The following is a 25,188-nucleotide window of genomic DNA, read 5'->3' as shown; positions in this document are numbered from 1 at the left end:
TAAAAACAAGAAACATGCAGTAAGCAAATTCATTGTATGATCACCAAAACTCGGTACTACTCGGGCAATACAATACCAATAATGTCACAATTCGGATATTACATCCATCAGGTGATAAAAGATGGGGTAGGGTTGGGGAAGGATAAAAACAAAAAATAAAAAGCTTTCAAATGTTTTCACCACATCCTTCGCACAGTCAGTTTCGAACTTAAAGCTACCATTACCACTCTATCCACCATGTGACACAAAAGAATGTTACACTGGTCCAAGCACTATGACTCTTGATGACAGAAAAAAGAGAGAGAGAGAGAGAGAAGCACCTATGCTTAGAAGCTGCAGTTCAATAAATCTCATTGCAAAATTATCTGAAGATACAGTGCCTTAGACGTGGAACCTGATAAGACATCATAACACCATGGAAGAACCATGGCATGAAGGCTTAGTGTCTATTTTGTTAGTGGGAATTTATACACTGACAACACCAGACATCCATGGAACAACAACTGGTGCATTTGGGTGTGCATTTCTGAATGACTCAGAATACCGGTCCTTAAAAGTCGATTTAGCTTTCTCTGCCTGCAAATAAAAGGGAATATGGGATGAGGGACAGATTTAGTCTGCGAATGATCATTCTTAAATTATCCAGTACAACAAAGAAGAACATGATCATCAGTGAATTCTGTGAAGGGCACTGAGAACTAACATATTTCAGCCAGCACTCCTGATTTTTGTGTTCATAAATATCTGGAGAATAGCATCCAGTCTCAGATGGGCAATAAACCCATATGTTGCATTTCTTGTCATTAGGTCCAGCGTTCTTAGCTTGATTCAAACAGGACATGCAACACTCAAATGCAGATTCTTTTGGGTGGGTAAGGCCCCATCTGACTGCATCTCCACCGTAATCGGTATGAAGTTCAACGTTACACTCAGGAGGAAGCCGCCTGCCAGCTATGATTTCATTGTCTGGAGAACATAAGTAATGGATCAGAATTTAACAAAACAAACTATTCCCCGGCATTTGTTTTGTCAAAGGAGCAAGTTAGTGAGAAAAAGCAGTTAATGTCACAGTGCTTATGCACATAATAACCGCAGATACTATTTATCCACAATATTTTACCTAGTCCTTTCTTCCATGCAGAAAAAAACTATTAAAAAATTAAAAAACTATGCACAAAACAACTAAACTTCCATTGGGAAATTAAGATAGAGAATAAAGTGAATGATACTTCAGAATCAACAGAATACACAAATGATTTTGATTGAAAAATGAAGTACGTCATTACCAAATTCTTCTTCACCCTCAAGTTTGTCATGATGTTCCTTATTAACTATTGCAACAGGTATCCAAAGACCAATTTCTTCTGACAGGTCAGCCCAGGCAACATCCAAAATTTGTGCAAGTAGACCTGCATGAAAGTTTGGCAAATATATTAAACGAACTTATCAAAGTACAGATGAATTATGGACTAGGAAGGAGAAACCCTGGTTAACATCAATGTAAAGCTGATATAGGAAGCGCGAACTATAAAGATACGGCACTTGGGCTTAAGTCAACCCCAAAAGTTAGCTTTTGAGGGGAGAATTGTCCAAATCTATATAAGCAGACCACCACCAGTTCATTCCCCAACCAATATAGCACTCTAACCTACTCTAACATCCCCTTCACACTCAGGCCCAACTGAAGCATGGAAGGGAGCCAAAATGGGATGAACTCGGCACTGATACCATGTAAATATAAGACACTTGGGTCTAACTCAACCCCAAAAGCTATCTCTTGAGAGAGAATTGTCCAAGTTCATATAAGCAAACCACTCATCCATTCCCCAATCAATGTGGGATTCTAACACGAACAATAACAAAGTCGTAAATAAAGGAAACAACATAAAGTCAGAAGTAAAAGACTTACCGGCATCCTCAGGGGAAATAGTTGAATTTGATGTCTTCCTATTAACAAGCTCCCTGGCTTCTTTTAATTTTTTGCGGCGCCAACTTTCAACTGCGTCTGTTCATCAGAAAAACCATCAACATGATAACCAAGAAGAAGTAAATGAGAAGCGACGGAAAGAATACTACATAACTGTAGGATATTGATGCTCAAAATTGACACATAATTCACAGAGCAGTAGAACTGACAAAGAATGTAATGATAAAAGTTTATAAATTATACCTACTTCATTCTTTGCATAGAAATATATCCTTCACGAATTTGTCTTGAATAATTTGCATTTAAGTAGAATGCTAATATTTGTCGCCGAAGAAGACATCAGACCAATATGGAATTATATACTCATAAAAACAAGCATGCTGACATGTTCGAAAATATTGCAGTTCTAAGTGGCATCTGTGGGAACAAAAATATGAAGTAACATCTTTCATGGCATACTTTTGAACTCAGTTTATCAACTCAAGATTGATAAACATGCAGGTCATCCAGTGTCTCGAACGAACAGGAAACCTCAGAGGGGATGGGAGATCATTTTCATTAGATTATTGCAGTTGGAGGTGATTGGCTTTGCATGTCCCAAAAAACTTTACCCTTACACAAAAGTGTAAAAATTATAAGAATCTCTCTTTACCACGATTTTCTTGAACAAATATTTACCAAATTCCTGATCATAAATTTTATGCAATATTATTTGGGAATAGTTTCAGAGACCTCCTTTTAGTTATCGTTTCATCACACTTACCTCCCTTGTGGTTTACAATATTATGCTTACCTCTCTTTTTCAGATTTATTTGTAAGAATTATTGTAATATATCTATCATTAATGTAGAAAAAAATACAATCTGACTAATTTACCCGCTTTCTAATATTAAACTTTTTAACTAATTAATTTTATAAAAATATCTTCCTTATCAAATCCGTTAAGAACAAAAAACCTAAATCTCATGCTCCTAATCTCCATATTGATTTGTACTATGAAAACAAATGAGCAGAAGATACAGAATTAGATCAACTGATCTCTTTTTCCATTCTCTGATTATATTAGCTATGGCAGTGCATAAGTATACTTGTGACTCAAATTGACCCTAAGCTTTAATACTTTCACAGTGCTGATATTTTCATTCCCACTTCTGCTGCTTCTAATGCTGGAGTTATATTTTCAGATGCAAAGAAGAGGAACATTCGATTGTTAAGCCCCATTCTTCCACTATCTTTTTCCCTTAAATAATTTACAAAAGCCGCTTCTGATTTGAAAATCTCCAAGTTCGGAAACAAGATATTTTTCTTTGGAATTTGGTTTTCTAGAGGAACAGATGAAACACTCTTCTAATATACAAAAAAATTAATTAATAACAAGAGTTTAATATTAGAAATGGTAAAATGGTCAGATTGTAATATTTACACTAATAATAGATAGATTTAATAATTGTTACAAAAAGTCACAATAACACTCCGTTTGGATGGTTGTTACGTATTATTTCACAATATATCGTATTATATTGTATTGTGTTGTATTGTATCGTACTTTAATGTTTTAATGAATATAATGTTAGATAGATTGTATCGTTCTATGTCGTTACATAATGTCACACATCAACATTTTGAATAATAAACCTACGAGAAAAGTAGTGGACATGATAGAGCTACTATAGAAATGTAGGGTAAAGTCTAAAATAGAATTATTAAATAATAAATAAAGATAATAAATGAGAAGAAAATATTAAGGTAACGACGCGATCACACCAAATAGGTCGTTACACAAAATGGAACATTTCGTTGTCACCTAACGATGAATTTAAACGATACGATACAATAAAATTTAAGTAACAATCAAAACAAACATTGTATTTGAACTACCAAAACAATACAATACAACGGCTAACAACCATCCAAACAAGGTGTAAGGGAGACAAACATAATATCCTAAACCAAAAGACAGGTTAGTGTTACAAAGAGAAACTGAGGGGAGGTCTGTGATAATTTTTTAATATAGTTAATCTTATAAATTTGAGTTTGAGAAATGAATTAATCAATGTTAAAACAGAGACCGGAGATCAGTCAATTTGGATCCTATAAACAAATCAAGTCAAGTTTCCTGGAATGGAGGACATATCTTCATATTTTGATTCCCTCTAATTCACAAATTATATGCTGTAGAAAGCAAAGGGGTAGGATTGGGCCCAGGACTTTCCAAAACTCTAATTCTTCTTTAGATGTATGCAAGTATTTCAGTTCTTTCTTTTGTTGGATGTGATAAGGCCTCACAGTGGCCATTTCCTACTTCTGCTCCCTTGATGACTCAAACTGCCAACCTTATGCTTGGAGGTGTAGGGTCCTTCCCACTAGCTATTCATCAGTTTAGCTCATATGATAAAATTAAACCAAAAACTTCAGCACCAGGCTTGGAAAATGTCAAGCCCCTGCAAATATCCTATCAGAAAAACTATATGGCATCTAGGCTCAAGAAGACTAACACTCGACTGGCTTACTCCATTTAAATTTATATGGCAGTGTTTAAGTGGGCATGGAGTTTAAGATATTCATTTTGACTTATGTATTATATGTGGTAGTGGAAGAAAATAAACATCGATAACATAACCACTGGTGTACTAAACTCCCAAGATCTCCGCAAGATGTGGTTCATGGTTAAATGTAAGGAAGTTATGTGCTGATTGCTTCAACAACATCTCTTTCAAGATAGGAAATTGAACACATATTAGCTTTTGGAAGATATATGTATGGTATCAACACGCTCAAAGATGATTATCCAAGACGTTTTCGGATTACCAGTAACCCAGAATCAACCATTGTATCCTACACGGCTAGGCCTACTTGCTAAACTGGAAAGAAGCAACATGAATGCACAGGACACAGATAGTCTTAGTTGGAAAAGAGAAAAAGATGGTTTGTATACCTATTAAATCAAACAAGGTTATACATGTTTTTGCTCATCAAATGGTTTGATTGACTCATGGCCATGGCCATGGCCCTGGAAACTGATGTGAAAGACAGCTGCTTCTTTTTATGGGAGTGGTGTCCGGGGCAGCTTGCAAGCACTTCGACAAATTTCACAGGTACCTGCTACTTCTCAAAGTAAAGGTACCTCGTAAGTCTATCCACCAAGGCTTGGATAAATGAAAAGAAATCACCTAGTGCTTTTGCCTCAGCTGGAATTTGAACCAGAGAGCTCATAGTTCTCTAACTACTTCATTGATCAATGGTCCACAACCTTTGGTGCAATATGAAAGACAAAGATACCAACCAAAATTATTTGCTTCTGTTGAATGACACATGTTTGACTCAAGACAACCTCATCAAGAGGGGCTTCCAACTTGGAAACAGACGCTATATGTGCCAACAAAGTTCAGAAAGTATCAGGCACCTATTTGTACATTGTACGGTTACAACAGATCTATGGTGCATGTTCTACTCAATATTTGGATTAAACTGGGCTATGCTATAGACTACTAAAGATGCATTTGTTAGTTGTAATTCATAGAAGTTGGAAAATCAAGAAAAAAATCTGGCAAATGTCAACTGCAGGTATGTTTTGGTGTGTCTGGACGGAAAGACATGGAATCTCAACTCCAAATCATCGTCTGATTTGCTAGAGCAGCTTGTCCTATGTAAATAACCTTTGATCATTTTTTTTTGAATCAGGTAACATTTTGTATTCAAGCCAGTACTTAGGTAGTACTGAAGTGAGATTAGATACAGGATATGCCAAAAATTAATCAAACCTAAATGGCATCTAGAACATCTAGGATTGATTCTATATCCCCAGAGTACAATTTAGTACATGCAACCTATCCTCAAAACATCTAACATTTCTTTCTCTCCAAATTGTCCACCATATACATGAAGGGATGATCCTCCATCTCTCTCTGTTCCTAGATCCAGCTCCAGCTTCCTCCTAGCTAAAAAGAGTGTCAGCAATCTTGCTTGGCATTGCCCATGCTATGCCCCGAAGATTGATGAAAATCTTCCAAAGCTGATCTGTGATACTACAGTGTAGGAACAAGTGATTTACTGTCTCAGCTTCCTTTTCACATGAGAAACATCTTGAGCATAGTGATATGTTCCTCTTAATCAAATTCTCATGAGTCAGGACAGCTTCTTTAGCTAAATCTCGGTCTTCCAGATATGTTTCCAAGGCCAAAAAGTATTCATTGATTCTATCTGATTCAACAACTTATACCCTGAGCTGACTTTATAAAGCCCTTTAGGGTGTCCATTCCACCACAAACAATCTACACCTTCTTGCATCCCTTGAAAGCCCTCCAATTGTTTCAATAGTTCAACCAATCTTGGGATCTCTCAATCATTCATCCCTCTTCTGAATCTCATATCCCATCCTTGTTGAGTCCACATCTCAGCTACTGTATTGGTGTTTATCTGGGCAAGGTCAAAAAGATCCAGAAACAATTCTTGCAGTGACCTTGTCCCAATCCATTTGTCTTTCCAGAACTTGGTCCTGACTCCATTGTGCACTCTAATCATTGAGTGTTTTTTACGAAAAGGCCAGAACGCCCTAATGGATCTCCACAAACTGACCCCATATGGAGTGGTGACCTCCTTGCATACCCAAGAATCTTCTTCCCCATACTTACTTTTTATGACACTACTCCATAGTGTCTGAGGCTCTTGTGCATATCTCCATAGCCATTTGATCTTCAGGGCTTTGCACTGGTGTTTCAGATTCCTAATGCCAAGCCCACCTTGTTTCTTACTCCTTATAATGTCCTTCCATTTGACTAGGTGGAAAGCTCTTTTTTCCTTGTTCCCTTGCCATAGGGAGGACCCTCCTGATCTTGTCTAGTCTCTGAATAACACCTGAAAGAATTGGGAAGAGTGATAGCATGTAAGTTGGTAGTGCATCTAAAATTGCATTACCAGTGTGAGTCTTCCCCTAGAGATAAATATTGAGACTTCCACCTGGTCAATTTTTCCTCACACTTTTCCAGTACTGAGTCCCATATCCCATTTGACTTTGACATAGCTCCCAGGGGCATACCCAAGTACAATGCGGGAAGCGTTCCTACTTCACCTCCCAGTATTATGGCTAGCTGCTTCATGTTAGGCACATGGTTTATGGGGTGTATGTAACTCTTTCTCCAATTAATGTGAAGACCTGAAATGGCTCCAAACAGGATAAGAATCACTCTTAAATACTTCAATTGCTCTTCTTCTGCATCACAAACAACTAAGGTGTCATATGCATATTGAAGGTGGGTGATCTTCATACTTAGGTTATTGTTTCTAGACACTTCAAACTCCTGTACCCACCCACAGTTGTTAACTACCTTACTCATACTATTGTTCCATGGCCAGAATGAAAAGGAATGGGGGCATGGAGTCTCCTTGTCTAATCCCCTTGTGAGCGTCAAAGAAACCTTCAGGCCCTCCATTAATGAGAATGAAGAATTTCACAGTAGATATCCAGAACTTCACCCAGTTGATCCATTTTTCACCAAAATCCATTTGCCTTGAGAGTGATAGTATAAACCCCCAATTGGCATGATCATAGGCTTTCTCAATGTCCAGTTAACAAAGTATCCCAGGCTTTCCTTGTGTTGTTCTTGAATCTACAGCCTCATTAGCAATCAATACTGCATCCATTATCTATCTTCATCTATTGAAAGCCATCTGTTGAGAATCTACTAAGGAATCCACCACTCTTTTCAATCTCTATGTTAGTGCCTTTGAAATCAGTTTGTACAAGCTCCCAACAAGGCTTATTGGTCTGAAATCTTTCAACTCCTTAGCCTCTGTCTTCTTTTGGATCAAGGCTATGTAAGTGGATTGAAGCTTTCTTCAAACATTTCCTAAGCATGGAAATTGTGGAAGGCTTCCATTATGTCATGATTCAAAACCTCCCAACACTTAATGTAAAAACCCATTGTGTATCCATCAGGGCCTGGGGCTTTGTCAACTGCACATAACTTGAGACAATTATATACTTCTTGCTCATCAAACTTCTCCTGCAGAGAAGTTTTCTCTCTTTCTGTAATAGTGAGGCAGTTGTTGATAGTCCTGCTGGTCTCCGGTCTTCTTCCTCATTGTATAGCTTTTTGTAGAACTTATCTCCTCTTTGATTCTTATTAGCTCAACTATAGTTTCCCCTTGCACTTCAAGTTGGTCGATGTGATTGTATCTCTTGTGGGCATTAGCAACTTCGTGTAAAACTAAGCGTTTTTGACACCTTCCTTTAACCACAGGGCCCTTGATTTCTGTCTCCATGCACTCTCCTCATTTTTCAGAACTTCTTCAAGCTCCAAAAAAATATCAGCCTACTTAGATGACTCCTCTTCTGTCAGAGACTTCGTGAATTAAAAAAATACCCCTGAGATGATGGTTTGTATAAGATTGAATATTGTGTTTATAGTACACAAGTTATTTATTAAAAAAGACAGCATGAAGTGGAAATATGCAAACAAACAACCAATAAGAATACCAAGGGTAAAATGGTATCCTATCACACCAAGAATGACCATTTACAACATGGAGCTAAGAAAGGTTACTATCGGCCCTATAAATGGGAATTGAATATATATCAGAAACTTATGAAATATGTTCTCAGTATCCATTTATATCACAATAGGTGATGTTAGAAAAATTTATTTTGGAAAGAAAGATGGTTGGAATCATGATGTTGCAGTGAAAGATTACTGGTATACTTAAGGATGGAACATAAAAGGCCTTTGCAACGATTGCAAGGTAATGTTGAGTGAGAATCTTACTACTCAGCATAGGCTTTTGGTGATGGACTTGGAGATTAAGCGAGGGAGGAGGAAGAAAAAATTATATGTCCGGCCTAAGACTAAATGGGGTGGTTTGAACCTACCCTATCTCATGTGATTGGGGAGAAGTTGACGGGGATGGGCGCTTGGAGGAATAGTGGAGATGTGGAAAGCATGTGAGATAAGACAACTAGTTGCATTAGAGAAGCAGCTAGAGAGGTGTTAGGGGTGTCGAAGGGCAACTTTGGTGGACGCCGAGAGGATTAATGGTGGAATGAAGAAGTTCAAGGCTAAGTAGAAGCAAAGAAGGTTGCGTACGCAAAGTGGGCGGATGGCACGATCAAGGATCAGAAGCGAGTCAACAGGAAACTTATAAGGCAGCAAGGACGGAGGCTAAGTTAGCGGTTACAGCAGCTAAGCAGCAACTTTTGAAAGACTATATTGAATTAGGGGACAAGCGCGGAGATAAAAAGTTGTACAGGCTCGCGAAGGTGAAAGAGGAAGGCCTGAGACTTGGATCAAGTGAAGTGTATCAAAGATGAAGAAGGTAAGGTGCTGGTGGAGGAGACCCTCTTTAAGGAAAAGATGACAAGCGTACTTCCACAAATTAGAACGAAGAGGGGGATAGAGACATTGTGTTGGGCCAGGGCGAGTTGGAACACTCGGAGAGACGTCGAGATATTGGGTACTATAGGCGTATTAAAGTTGAGGAGGTGATGTGTGCTATTAGTAAGATGAGCAAGGGAAAAGCGACACGATCAGATGAGATACCAGTGGAGTTTTGGACAAAAATGGATAAAGTAGGTTTGGAGTGGTTGACTAGCTTGTTCAATGTCATTTTTAAGACGACTAAGATGCCCGAGAAATGGAAGTGGTGCACAATGGTTCTGTTGTACAAGAACAAGGGTGATCCAAAACTGCAATAGCTAAAGGGGTGTTAAGTTGTTAAACCACACTATGAAAGTGTGGGAGAGAGTGGTGGAGATGAGGATGATAAGGAATGTGTATTTCTGAGAATCAGTTTGGATTCATGCCAGGGTGATCAACCACAGAGGCCATCCATCTTATGAGGAGAATGATGGATAAGTATCAGGAAAAGAAAAGAGACTTACATATGGTGTTCACTGACCTTGAGAAGGCCTACAATAAAGTCCCAAGGGAAGTCTTGTGGCGATGCCCAGAGGCAAGAGGTTTATTGGTGGCATGCATTAGGGAGATAAAGGACATGTACGAAGGAGCTAAAACGTGGGTAAGAATGGTGCGAGGAGATTCGAAGCACTTTTCGGCAGAGATGGGGTTATATTAGGGATCAACTCATAATCCATTTCTATTTGCCTTGGTGATGGATGAATTGACATAAGACATTTAAGATGAGGTGCCTTGGTATATGATATTTGTGAATGACATAGTACTGATTGATGATACACACAATGGTGTCAATGCTAAGCTAGAGGTGGAGAGACAAACTTTGGAGACTAAAGGGTTTAGGTTTAGCAGGACCAAGACAGAGTGTGAAGTGTAAATTCAGTGAGGCAAAGCATGAGGAAGGCATGGAAGTGAGGCTTGACCCATAAAATATCCCCAAGAGAGACAGATTCAAGTACCTTGGGTCTATAATTCAGGGGAGTGGGGACTTAACGAAGATATCACACAACATATTGGTGCGGCGTGGATGAAACAGAGACTTGCCTCTGGAGTCTTGTGTGACAAGAAGATACCACTGATACTCAAAGATATGTTTTATAGAGTAGTGATTAGAACGACATTGTTATATGGGGTGGAGCGTTAGCCAATCAAAAACTCTAATGTTCAGCAGATGCAAGTTGTGGAGATGAGGATATTGAGGTGTTAGTATGATCATACTAAAAGTGATAAGATTAGAAATGAGGATATTCGAGATAAAGTGGGAGTGGACTACAGGTGGACAAGATGAGAGAAGCAAGACTGATATCCATCATTATTTATTATTGTTATCCTTGTATTGTGTTTCGACTATGCTTCCTTCTAGTAGACTTTACACTATTTATGCTTCCTTCTAGTAGACTTTGCACTATTTCCTTGTGACTCGCTATATTTTCTTCTTTGTTTATTGAATTGTTGCATCTGAGCCAAGGGTCTTTCGAAAATAGTCTCCCTACCTCCACGAGGTAATGGTAATGTTTGCGTCCATTCTACCGTCCCTAAACCCCACTTGTGGAATTTCACTCTGTATGTTGTTTTTAAGGATGGAACATTCCGCTTAGAAGAAGTTGCAACGATTGGAAAATGAAAGAATGAGCGGGTTTATGTATGATAAGTAGCTTCAAAGGCAACGGTAATACCATATAGGATATTATGGAATGTTTAGGATGACATTTTCTCAGTAAAATTCGGGTATAACTATTGTCTCAAAGTAGACAACAAGAACAAGTATGGCCATGGATATTTAATATGACGAAACCAACCGCCTTACGAGATAGAACCTTTGCCAAGGCTAGTGACTAGAGAGACTTGATTGAATTTCTAGAAAGCATAGAAAATAAAGTTCATGTACTAACATGACTAAAACATATTTTCAACTAACTGGTATCACCCACAGAGATATTTTTTTCTTTCATTATGCCCCCCTATCATTCACTAAATTTGCATAGATTTCAAGAGATTTTAGATCTTTAGACACGATTCTTTCTATGTGCTTTTAGGTCCACTTCGTCCCCTTTAAACACCTCCCTCACCATGGATTCACATCTACAGATGTTGACACATGACATGATCAAACCATGTCAAACGACCAATCATTTTATCCACAGTGTGTGCTACTTATACCTTTGGGCAAATATGGTCATTTTTAATCTTGTCTAATCTTTTATACGTGCATATCCATCTTATTATCTGGATCTCTGCACGACACACAACTTGTGGATGTGTTGAACTTTAGCTACCCAAAATTCACCCCCAATTAACATTATTGGTCTTATAACTATTCTATAGAACTTACCTTCCACTTTGTCCTTCCCGCATTACATTTTTCCATTTTAACCATCTAATTTTGATTCTATGTGTAACATTTTCATTCCTCATTCTATTCTCCAAGAATGAGGTCACATATTTGAATGTTTGCATTTAGATATTCGACAAAATATTATGTATACATGTCCTATATCCCTTAAGATTCATATACTTAACCAATCAATAAGGGACCATTTGGTAGCAATAATGCATGCATTAACTTTTTGTACTACTAATACTTTGTTTGATACATTTTATCAATCTATATATAACAATGCAAGCATTAGTTATAACTCTATTTGGTATTATGCTATGCAGAATTAATACATGAAAAATCATGGTATTAACAATACACGGATTTTTTAATGTAGACATTAACATGGTTAGACACATTGTCCCTCAAAACCTCTACCACATCCTCTCCACCATATTTGTGGACAGTATTTTTGTAAACAAATATTTTTTTTAGAAATTATGCAATGCATGTTATTTTTAATATACCAAACCAAACACTACATAAGAAATAATCTCAGCATATTTAATGCAAGCATAACTAATACCATCATTATTAATGTTGGTATTACTAATAAACCATACTCAGCAATTTTTTTATACACCCTACCAAACGACCCCTAAGACTCACAATTAGCTTTCTCTCTAAAAAAGCCAATTCAATAAGACTTTATTTCTTCTATCCTTCCAAATGGTATCAATTATGTTACATGGATCCTCCGATTGGTGGCGATGACCGTATTGACATGATACAACAATAGTGCAAGTGTAGGATCTATGTCAAATCTTTTCAAGCAAAACATTATGTGTCAAAACATCAGATACAAATATAGGAAAGGAATGAGAAGAATGTGCCTAAAATTTGACAAAGTCCACCTTCAGTGGCTCTGACAAAGAAAAGAGAATAAGGTCGAGGGAGCCACATTTTAGGACGAAACCAATGATTTCTAAGAGAAAACAAAATCTGCTTAACTTGTTGCGAGGGAGTTAGGATGTTAGGCTAAGACCTTATTTGTTTTCATTAAGATTAAAACGTCTGAAGAATGTACATCAAATTGATTAAGATCTTGTCTCAAAATTTGAACACTGAACAATTAAGACGGTTTGTTTCTCAACATTTGAATAAATATAGTGTATCTTTATTTTTAAATTATTATTACATATACAATTTAAATATAAGATTTTGCAAAATATTTTATCAACAATTTATTTCAAAAATTATTAATATAACAATTAGATCAAACTTTATAAAATATGAAAAATCTAATACATAAATGAACATTTTATATTAGACAAAAAAATTGTAGTATCTAAGGTACAAATACTACATATATTTGAGAAATATTTAATTGAAGAACTCCACCAAATATTGCATCTTTGGAGTCTCTCCATCTCCCCTTTTTTCCCCATCCCCCTCTTATGTAATGGGTTCACACAAACCCATCAAAATTTCAACGAAGAAAAGGTAGCTTCCCATCAAAGTTTCCATGAAATAAGAGAATAAATATTAAAGAATAAGAGAGTCAAAATCATTGAAGGTTAAGGATCATAATTTGTCCTGATTTTCATTGTAATCCTTTGGTGTCAGAAAACAAAATATGTTTACATGGTATTTTTCACTTTCAATGGCAAACCCTCATAAAAAAGATACCTTTTCTCTAGAAGAGCAGATGAAAACTTTCGATTCCAACAATATCCATAAGAATCAATATAGTGTTTATCCTATAAGGTAATAGAGTATGTAGGAGATTTGCCAAAGAAATAAGTTTAATTTTTGAAGTATTGATTTGACGAAGAAATGTTATTATAATAAGAAGTGTGAGTATGAGGTCTCATAGCTTTAAGACTCCACCATAGATCTGAGGGAATAAGACATTTCCAAATCCAATAAGTGATAAAATTAAAAAAGAAACAAATGCACTTAATGGGCCAAGATTTGAATGATTCAGATTAAGACCCTTAATAAGAACAAACAAATGAGGCCTAACACTCTGGAATTTGTAGTTCACGCCGAGTGGCCACAACAATCTTTTTTAAAAAAAAAATAGACCTCATGGAGCACAAACTTCATGTAGAAAACTCTATCAAAGTTGTAGATACAGTATAATCGAGAAAGCAATCACAAAAACAATTTAATCTTTACCATGTTAGTCAACTTTACAATTTCTTTTGTGATATGGAAGCAAACAGTTTTTTCGTGGATTAGGCCTAGTTCAACCTAGAGATAGGAAAAGAATAGTTGCTCCTCTTTCCTACACCCCTGATTACTCTATTAAAAAGAGCAAAAAAATGGATTAGGCCTCGTCTATACCTTCCTATCATGAGTCCATTTTTATTGTCACTGGACCTATTCTCCTTTCATTTGTTATTGTAAGAGATGTAATAATGAAACAAGAAAATAAAATTAAATATTTGAAAATTTTAAACAGATTTATATATAATGTTTTAATTCAATATATTAAATATATTTGATATGAGTAATATGTCCTCAAGACTTAATTAATTAACAAGTAAAAAGATATTAAGTTCTATCCAAGAAGAATTAGTATATTTATTAGCCATAACCAATCACTTGTACATACCCCTATTTGTCCCCCTAAATCCAAAGATTTAGATGTCGGTGAATCTGACCTCTAGATATGTATCCATATGTAGTACTCACACATGCATCCGTGTAACATAGGGTATTACAGCTTTTACAATCATTAGAGATTTAAGAAACTTCAGCCTAGTGAGGGACAACCTAATGCCACCTACTAAAACTAGTGTGGAAAAGCCCAGTGTATACCTATCTGGCCTGGTGCTTTGTTTGACGCATATGCTTTGACACCTTTCAAAACCTATTGCTCATCAAAGATCTCTGTACCCAAAGCTTTTCCTCTTTATTAAGTTCTAGACAGTCCCTAAAAGTAAACTCAGGTCTCCATTCTCTTCTTCATTGTTTAAGCTCAGTTAAAAGTCCAAAATTCCTCTTTGATGGTGATTACTGGATCCTCCACTGTTGTTCCATCGATATTCCGCTTGCTAGTGGTTTGTCTCCCTCTTTGAGCCGTTAAATTCTTGATCTCTTCCTCCAAGCAGTTTCCTCAATTTTTGCAATTCTCCTCAAGGTTCATAGATAGTCTTGTCTTTAAAAGCAACTCCTCCTCATTCAACAATCTCTGCTCCAAGATAGTATCCAATTCAGTCAATTGATTCAAAATTTGTCTCTTTCATGCCCAAATCTTTTGCATCCCTAAATTCCCCATATTTGATTTGCTCCATTCCTTGAGATTTCCTTTCAGCATATTCAACTTGCATCGAAGTTTATAATTTGGACTACTATGGGCTTCAAATGAAGACCATCACTCTTTCACGTTGTCACAGAACCCCTCAGTTTCTAGCTTCCAATTCTCAAAATTGAGGTACGATTTGGAGTTTTACCAATCCCAACATTGAAGAGTTATGGGCGAATGATCAGAGGTTACTTTTGGAAGCACTTAGAGATTAATATTGTTTGAACTCTTCATCCCATTCTACAGAAAACAAAAATTTGTCCAGCCTCAAAGAAACTTTCAGGTTATCTACTTTGGTCCAAGTGGACGGTCCCCTATTGAGATTAGGATCGATGAGTTCTAGATCATCTTTGAACTCATGAGAATAAAAAATAGCTCCTGCTACCCTATTACAATACCTTCTTTGCGTTATATACCTTGTGGTGCTGAAGTCTCCACAAACAACCATGCTCCTGCAAAATAGGTTTACTAGCTTATTGGTATCGGGTTATCATATTAGAGGTTGAGGAACCATTTGAAATTTTATAGTTAATGGTTTAACCGTATGGAGTACGATTAGCTTAATTTCCTTATCAGTTTAGTCGTTAACCCATTAAAAATTTTAAATTTACAAATATGCCCCTATGCATGCAAAGTGACGTTTGAAACCTTGTACTTATTTCTCTTCATTCCTAGTTTCGCAACAATTGGCTCCACAAAGACACAAATGGCAAACACTCTCGAATCAATCGTTCCTATGTGTTCAATTTTGGGTAAAGTAAACATATGAATTTTCTCTCATTGCTATAGTTTCAGAAGTTGATCGTTGATTTGATTTGCTTCTTTCCAGTTCTATTGGTGTGGTAAAGTTGAAGCTAGTTTTATCCCTACATTTTCTCGAATTTAAGACTTAATTTCATCGGAGTTTAACTATGAAGAAAAAATCACGAGCTAGCTTTAAATACCTTCTTGATTCAATTGCTAAATCAATATCTTATCAGATCGATTAGCGGTTTAATACATTTTAAAAACCGATAAGCTCAACCGTTAAGTGCAAATATCCAATTGAACCGCCTGACATGTACCCTTAATCATTTGTGGCACAGACACATGTAAGGTGCTAGGAGATGTTCTACAAGACTGACATAACTTTACATATAATTGTGTAAGTCGTCGTATTAATCACCTCCCTTCTCCCTACTCTTATGTCCCATTTCTACCACATAATTCTAAACAACCATATTGCACCCATCTATTGGCCCAGAATTGTTTAACAATAACAATCCTTTCCACTCCCCTTCCAGTTTGACTCATGCTTTCCATTCCTACACCATAAGCTTCACTATCCCTGTTTTAGCCATGTCATTCAATCCCCTAACATTCCAAGAAATCAGGTTTTGCTTCATTTGATACATTGCAAACAGACTTCCCGCTGGTCCTGGTCCTGGTCCCAGTTGCCCACTACTTAACATAAAAAATTAGGTTTGTAACCTTTCGTTTCCCTTTTGGTCTCAGAGTACTACAAATTGGAGCTTCAATTCTCTTTATTTGTCTTCTCCTGTCTATCTTTAGAAACAAAGTTAGAGCTTTCCTCTCACAAACTTGAAAATCTATCCCATAAGTTTTGCTCATCTTCATCGCATTATTATAAACCCATAGTGACGCGACATGTTCCCAGACCCCACTTGTGGGATCCCACTGGGTATGTTGTTGTTGTTGTTGTTGTTGTTGTAGTGAGGCGACATGTTGTCAAAGGCACGCTTAAGCCCGGAAGTGAAGCTCAAGACATGTTGAGCGATTCGCCTTGCTTAATATGCACTTCAATGTTGTCATCAAGGCACTACGACACATATTGCCTTGCCAATGACGTTTCTTGAAGAGATGACACTAAACAATTGATATTTCACTTCATAGTAAAATAAATTTAATTTCTTTGTCTATATATTTGTTATTCATGTTTATAATTATTAGTTTTGAACTAAGCATATATATTTGTATTTTTCTCCATTTGTGCCTATTTTCATTAAAGCCCCACCAGACCTTAGAGCTTTTTTGCACTTTTCGCTTTTGATAACATTGTGAAGGACCCAATTTAGCCATCTCCATTTGATTTTCTAGTGGGGTTGCTTTATCAGCAAGAAAAATCAACATTGCTTCCATTTCAATAATGCCACCCTAATAAAAGGGAAAATTTGATCTTTATTCACAACTGTCATCACATTGCCCTCTTCGTCATGCAGTCTTTGCAATTCCCCAAGCCATGATTTATCGTATTCAACAATTTGATTGTTTTCCTTCCCCTTAGACAGTAGATAAACTGCATCTTCCCCATGTTGTAAGATTAAAATTGCTTCCTCCTACGTGTTGTTTTTGTGAAACCCGTAGAAGGCTAGATATGCGATTAAGCTATGTTCTTTATTCCTCTATCACCGTCAATGAGAGAGCTTTTCTTTCGAGAGGTTAGCATCTATCTTGACTAACAGAGGATCAAAAATACGCGGGACTGCTATGGGTGGGGCCTCACTATTGTTAAACATTAGATCTTCCTCAGTGTTCATCCCCTTCCTAAAGATATTGTTGGGTTGGTTAGATAGGCCCAATAATGTGATATTTACTTCACCCAGACCCACCCTATGTAAAACCACCCCACGTGCCGCACACGAAACACAACCACTTATTTTAAAATTTGATATATGTTTTACAGCTTCCACCACACCATCTTCTCAGTAATTCTAGGCCTCTCCTCTAAAACTATACAGAGTCTAGAGGTCCCGGCTTCTTGCTCAGCTTGCCGGGCATATCTTACAAGCACCAAAGCCTCAACCCGCACGAGTTGTCATTAAATCCCTCTTTATCTACCTCGATGGATTTTGGGATTTCCTCTACTGTAGCCTTCACTTTTAATCGAGCCCATATAAGATGATTTATTAGGATGGTCTCTACTTTGGTCTCCATCCAACCTCCACAAATGTTGCCTACTTCTTTGAACATCTGTTGAGACCACAAACATGGGATATCAACATTTCTTATCCAACACGATCCAGGTTCCCGATCAGCCAATGTAGAGCATGTCCAGAAGAGCTCATCCTAATAAACTCATTAGAAAGAGCTTCTTCTTTTCTTTTTTTTGATAAGGGAACTCATTACAAAGAGCATTCATCATAATTTTACAATTCTTTTAATGGTTGTCAACCCATCACAACTCTTCTTTATCCGAATTTGGGAGTGCCTAAGCTCTACGAACATAGAGGAATTCCAAACACAGCATCTACTCATCAAAGAACAAAAAGGTTATGTGAGCACAGATTCTGGAACTTCTTTATTCTAAAGTCACCTTTCTCGATTTCCAACTTGTGGTAAAAGCAATTGATTCATTAATATCTTCATTTGGTAAGCATTTGCAGCACTAATTTGTTGCTTTCCAGGTGAACCGAAGTCAAGAACTCATTTGAGTTAGTCTGGCGATAATTCTGTGAGGATAATAGCAGAAGGTTTGGTTGAAAAGATAAAGAGGACTAGAATCTGAGACAACACAAAATTAGGTATTATACCCACAAGACCAGGAATAAAGTAATAACATCCTTTTTCAATTGTTTTAGTAGTAATAAGAAATAACATCCTAAGTTGGAGTCACTTCCTATACTAAGCATCCATTTAAAGAACTAAAGCACAATAATCAAGTTCAGATTCATTTATCCATAACCTTTTCTTCCAAATATAGCCACAACATTTCTTAGAATGGAAAGACAAGGCATTGAGACCATTTACTAAGGGAGAGGACAAAAAGGAAATATAGGAAACCAGCAGAAAAAGAGAACATCCAAGTTTGGAGCACCAGTGTCGATAACTTTACAACTTAAAATACGAATAAATATATTCTCTTTTTACAAAAAGAAGAAAAATAAACTAGAGAATTTGGTTTTCAAGTATGATCTTAGTTAAAGAATGGAAATAAATAAAGACCTATGGATCTTGATACAGCAGCTTCTGTAACTGTCAGTGACTGAGTGCAGGTACATACAACATCTCTATTAAATGACTGCAGCAACTCATTAGTGTAAAGTTAGAAATTTCTTTTTTAGGTTAAAATTCAGATCCCATATCAAAGAAATAATAAAGTCAGCAAATGGCTAATGTAAACGTCCCAAGAGTATAACACCCAAATCCAATCAAACAACTGATAAGACTAACTTCTTTTTGCTACCAACTTTTTTGTCACAAAAGATTAAACCTTGTGGCACCTATTTGAATTATGCTATGGAAACTGCCTTCAAGAGTAGGTTTAAATGATCTTTCACCTCCGCAATCATTTTCCAAAAGAAACCTTCTCAGAGACTTGTCCAAATATATTGCATAATCGGATGTCCAGTTTGATTGATTAACATTGATCTCATCATTCTTATTCCATTCTTCAATCAATATAACATTTTCTAGTTCAGCAAAAAATCTCATCTTTTACTTATTTTTAGTTTTGGTAAAAGGGTAAGTTGTATTGAGAGTTGGACAAGCTAGTTGGATCAATGAGATTAAGCCTTCTACCATACAATAAATATTTTCCACGCCATCTTGATATATTATCAATGAAATCAATGTGACTTACGAATAAAAAATTATCGCTGTCTCATGCACCTTGTCCCACTTGCTCAGTTATTTAACGATCGTCGCATGAGCACAAAAAGGAAAGCAGTATTGCTGCTGCCTCAGCAAATATTCTACATGTAATTGACACTTGTAGCATCGGAGAATGAATATCTTGCAATTATCCATCTTAAAATTCAATGACAAGAAGAATATTGAGAAACAGAGAAGAAGTCCACAGTGTATCTAGGCTAGAGTATGAAGAATAAAAAGGATAAACAATGAAAGATTCAACAATGCAGTTTTGTAAACAAAGATAGCCCAAAAATTTAATGCAAAACTGAAGGGATAATTACCTCGTTGTATTGTTGCATTGTAACGGGCATTGACACCTTTCAATGTTGCTAGTATTTCATCTGCTATCTTCTGCTTAATTTGGTGTGGCACTTGCACCACGTTTTCATCAACCAAAAATTCTTCCTTTAATCCCTTTAACTTGACCAGGAAAACAGAGATGTGTCATCAAGGCATAGCTTTAAAGTTAAGACAAAAACAGGTAAACCGTAAGGAAAGGGTGTTACTAGTTGAATAAGTTCCAGAGGTTGTAGTTGTTTTCTTATTCGATTGGAGTCTTCCATTTTCCTAACTTGATCTGGAGTATACCTAAAAGCTGTATACACAAATTTAAATGATAATGATGAAAGCCTATACATACAAAGCATAAATATTAAATATGGATGAAGGAGTTACCCTTGTGGGTATCATTGCGAGTATACATGTATGCTGAAGTGTATGCGTGAAGCACATAGAGAGCAACAAAAATGTTAATTGAACAAACAACAATGGTGGTACGTTTGTAGGAACACCATGTCGCTCTCCAATTAGAACCCCACCACTCTGCTCTTGCCATCTCCCCCTTCTCTTCTCTGCTTCTTCAATTCAAGCATCTCTGTCCACCATAATCTGCTAATTATCAATAGATCGATAGTACCAATGTCAATCCCTTTTCTCGTTTGGTTTTTTATTGACCAACCACAATATCAACTTGTACAATACTGGGATTGCGGCTTCTCTTTTACCAAATTAATTAGGTGATAATTCTGATTCACCATAACGAGTAAACAAGCTTGGAGTTGTGGATCGGAAGCTGCAAAAAGCCAGGGATCTAGAGCATCTTTGAATTCACTTATTTCAACCCAAAAATTGTTAAAATTCATAAAATAGGGGTAGCTCTAAAATGATACTTTAACTATACATTTATGAATTTAGTGGTTTAACTATTCAAAAAACTTATCAGTTGCGATTCCTTAATTATATACTTAATTATTTTAGTCCTTTAATTATATACTTATCGATTTTAGCTATTTAAATATTTAAAAATTTATCAAGTTTGGTCTTTGTCCATTTTATTTTATATAAATTACTTAGGTTTATATTGACAAAGCTCATGTCTTCGTGAAATGAAAGTAGTAATAAGCTCTAACCACGAACAGGAGGATGAGCTTGATCGTCGGATCCTACATTATGATACAATGTAGGAAAAAATATGTGTTAGTACATGGAATGCACTAAGTATGTGAGAAATTGTAAGACCCCAAAATTTGGAAAGTCGAAAAACAAGGATCAAAACATGAAATTACTAAAACCTCCAATTTTGGCACTAGGTGATGACCACGGAAGGCCATCACCAATTGTACCACACCTCGTGGTGAGCCACCTTGGTAGTGGTTCTGAAGCTCAGAACTATATGAATGGATCATAACAAGGAACCACGGACCGTGGTAAGAACCATGGGTCGTGATGCCCTCCGTGGTAACCCCTCCCCTTTGACCTCAGAAAATGATCCCAAGGCAAGGACCACGCCTCACCACCATGGGTCGTGTAGTCCTTAACGGACAGTGGTGGGTTCCGTGGTGGTCGCTCTTGTAGACCACCCTACAGGTACTACACCACGAACATAGTTCACGAACCGTGATGCCCTCTACGGATCGTAAACATCTCCGTGGAGGAGGTCCCAAAACTCTTCTCTGCAGCTCCCAAGATTCAAGTTTAAGTCGATCACCACGGACGCCAACATGGCCTGTGATGAGCATCACGGACTGTGATGGTCCTCCATAGTGAGTCCTAATTCCAATTAAATGAAAGGTAATCCAGTCATTTCACTATTCTTTCATTAATGTATGTGGATGTTTTTGGGACTAGATTCATTACGAAATTGTACTAAATACTCCTAAACCTATTTTTTTCCCTCATTAAATTTCCAAACAACTTTAAGACTTCTTTATCAAGGGTTACTTCAAGAGTTCATCTTCTTCATCAAGTTTGGCTGGGTTTCTTCAAGAACAAGTCTCCTTTTTAAATTCCTAGTTCAAATTCAATCAAGGTATGTAGGGATTGATCCATGGGTCCATTTCACCCATGGAGTCCCAAGGTTTCAACTCAAAATCTCATGAATTTCAATTGGGTTTGTAACCCTAGTTTGATGAATTACATTGGGTTATTTCGATTATGTTTTTAATTATTAATAATCATTATAAGTATGTTTCTACCTGAATTTTATGATTTTAAGTTGAAGTACGAATGCTCGTGCATGAAGTTATTTTCATTGATGATATTATGAAGTATGATTATGAAGTTCAATGATCTTAAGTATTATCATGATTTTTATCTAAATTGACTATGTATATGAGTTGTACTCTAAATTCAAGTATAAATTATGATCATGAATTACGATTATGTTCAAGTTATGAATTCCATGCAAGATATGAAGCAAGGTAACTTAGGGTCATATGTTGGTGACCTGGGAACCTAATGAAATAAATTATGCAAGTATGATATTGTAATGTTGAAAAACTTATATTCACATTGCAAGTATAACATGGAAATAAGCTATTGTATTAATTATGAAGTTTATGAACAAGTTATGATATATGCTAAGTATGATGACTTTGTTATGTATTTTATGGGATTTGACTTAGCACCGAGCAGACTTTGAGGTGGAGGCCCTATCAAAATACTTAGTAGCAGCCTCAAGTCCCTTAAACTATGTGCCACCGTAGGTTGCCTTCATAGCTTAGCTAGTGGATCCACATCTATCGTATGTACATGACCCGCCTAGCGGGATAGAGTCTACCTTAGCAAGTAGATTTCTCTTTCTTCCATTGTATGGGGAGACATCACGATTCCATGTTATAGCTCGCATGGTCTTATTGTCGGTTATGGTTCTATCCCACATATGCATGTTTTCTTATGTTCTTTCATGATTTCAAATATGCCCTTTTAATGCTTTGATCATTATGGTTTTCTCATGACTTTACTTATCCTCTTTATCATGTACGTTAATTGATCATTGCATCTTATGATTTATATTGTATGTCATGCCCTCACACTTAGTACATTCAAACGTACTAACACATATTATTGCCTACATTATCTCATAATGTAGGGGTTGAGGATCACATTCCCATACATGGCTAGTAGAGCTTTTATCCGGCGAAGTCTTGGTGAGTCCTCATCCATCAAGGATGAATTATGAGTTGTTTCCTTGTTAAGACTTTCTTTACATTTTTGTGTTAAGGGTGAGCTAGGGACATGTCTTAGCCCCTGCCCTTCTTATGTAGTAAAGGCATTGTTGGACATATGTTTTAGAGTCTATGTTGTCAATTCCTATACTCTTTATAATTCATGATTTAGACTCATCTTATGTTATTTACGCACTTACTTTACCTTATGCATGCTTACGATATGTCAAAAGGCTTGGTTGGAGCCCTTCGTGGAGTTCTATTCATGATTGTGTAGCACGCCAAATCTATAAATAGGAGGATATAAGGCGTTTTAGGAAATTCTCACTTCTTTTATGGTTTATGTTGTACTATAGAGTTTACTCTAAGACTTACTTTCCCTAAGAAAATGCCTCCAAGAAGACCACATATGCAAAGAGGGATCAATGCTAATGAGGACCAAGTTCCTCCAATCACTCAAGACAATGGTCCCTTCCCCGACCAAGTGACTAATGTAGAGTTTCAGACCACTATTACTATGCTAGCCCAGTTATGGCCAACCAAGGGGTTGTGGCTCCTCCAAATGCTCCTACTCTGGCTTCTAGAGTGGGGGACTTTGCAAGGATGAACCCTCCGGAGTTCCATGGTTCGAAAGTGGATGAGGATCCTTAAGAGTTCCTTAGCGAGGTCTATAAGATAGTGAGCATTATGGGGGTGATGTCAGAAGAGAAAGCGGGGTTGGCAGATTACCAACTCAAGAGTGTTGCTCAAGTTTGATATACTCAATGGAAGATAGAGAGGGTGGATGAAGGACCTATTGAATGGGATGTCTTCAAACTTGCTTTCCTTAATAAGTTTTTCCCTCTTGAGCTAAGGTAAGACAAGGTGTTAGAGTTCATCAATCTTTGACAAGGCAACATGGGTATGAGGGATTACACCCTCTAGTTCACTAAGCTATCTAAGTATGCTCCTTCATTGGTTGCCGATCCACATGCCCAAATAAGTCAATTCATATCGGGGGTATCTGTCTTAGTTGCTAAGGAATATCGTACCACCATGCTTGTTAAGGAAATGAACATATCTCGGCTTATGACTTTTGCCGAGCAAATTAAAGGAGAGAAACTCAAAGAGATAAGAATAAGGGATTTTAAGAGAGCCCAGTATGAAGGTGGGTTCTCAAATGCTAGGTCTGATAGTGGTAATGGTCATTCTTAACAAGGCCAAGGTTCCGAAAAGAAGATTGTTAATGATAGGGTTCCATACCCTAAGGCTCAAAGAGGAGGTGTGAATGTTAGTATCCCTTCATTTCCCAAGTGTGCAAAATGTGGGAAGAATCATAGAGGGAGATGTTTGATGGGAACGGGTGCTTGCTATGGATGTGGAAAAATAGGCCATAGGCAATCCGAGTTCCCTCATATTGCCAACAAAGTAGAGAAGGTCATCCTCAAGTCCAAGTAGCCAAGAAGGCCAAGTTTCATAAGGTGCCCAAGCTCAACCAAAGGGTGGTCAACGCAACAATCGGCATGCTTTGCATACAACTGACGGTCCTTGAGAATTTACAACATAATTCTCAAATGATAGGCATGCTCTTTCTCACTCCGTGAGTAAATCAAAATATTATTAATAAATACGATCACAAACATATCCAAATATTGCCTAAATACCCTGTTCATTAAATCCATAAAAGTTGCGGGGCATTCGTTAGTCCAAAAGACATAACAAAAAATTCAAAATGACCATACCGAGTTATAAAAGCCATCTTGGGAATGTCACACTCCCTCACTTAGAATTGATGATAACCTAATCGGAGGTCAATCCTTGAAAAGTAGCTTGCTCCTTGAAGTTGATCGAACAACTCATCAATCCTTGGGATGGGGTATTTATTCTTAATTGTGACCTTTTTCAATTGCCGATAATCTATACACATTCAGAATGACCCATCTTTCTTCCTAACAAACAACACGGGAGCACCCCAAGGTGAAATGCTTATTCTTATGAAACATTTATCCAATAAATCCTTCAATTGCTCTTTCATCTTCTTAAGTTCCATCGGAGACATACGGTAAGGAGGAATGGAGATAGACTGCGTATCGATTAAGAGATCAATACCAAAGTCTATTTCCCTTTCAAGCGGAATACCCGAAAGATCTTCGGGGGAAAATTCTGTA

General features: G+C 37.0%; 1 protein-coding gene across 2 annotated transcripts; it reads right to left on the bottom strand.

The window, feature by feature from the left end:
• LOC129891116 (uncharacterized) lies at positions 1-20,761 on the bottom strand. Of its 2 annotated transcripts, none has more exons than XM_055966375.1 (7): positions 20,271-20,761; positions 20,102-20,190; positions 19,877-20,009; positions 1,910-2,005; positions 1,287-1,409; positions 704-966; positions 1-576 (listed from the first exon to the last, which is right to left on the bottom strand). In XM_055966375.1, exons 1-7 carry the CDS (start codon positions 20,428-20,430, stop codon positions 466-468), a joined length of 975 nt encoding a protein of 324 aa, XP_055822350.1. In that variant the 5' UTR covers positions 20,431-20,761; the 3' UTR covers positions 1-465. The 2 variants fall into 2 exon arrangements, with proteins under 2 accessions (XP_055822350.1, XP_055822349.1); XM_055966374.1 differs by having other exon boundaries at positions 19,877-20,015; positions 20,271-20,759.
• Between the last annotated feature and the right edge of the window lie 4,427 nt (positions 20,762-25,188).

Source organism: Solanum dulcamara, chromosome 6, assembly GCF_947179165.1.
Source record: "Solanum dulcamara chromosome 6, daSolDulc1.2, whole genome shotgun sequence".
Taxonomy (NCBI): Eukaryota; Viridiplantae; Streptophyta; class Magnoliopsida; order Solanales; family Solanaceae; genus Solanum; species Solanum dulcamara.
This window is presented reverse-complemented; position numbering and strand designations above follow the sequence as displayed.

Coding starts and splice junctions, on each gene's coding strand:
- LOC129891116 (XM_055966374.1), bottom strand. CDS start 20,430: ATGGCAAGAGCAGAGTGGTGGGGTTCTAATTGGAGAGCGACATGGTGT. Junction 20,191..20,270: donor TCGCAATGATACCCACAAGG/GTAACTCCTTCA, acceptor TTGTGTATACAG/CTTTTAGGTATACTCCAGAT. Junction 577..703: donor AGGAGTGCTGGCTGAAATAT/GTTAGTTCTCAG, acceptor TTTTATTTGCAG/GCAGAGAAAGCTAAATCGAC.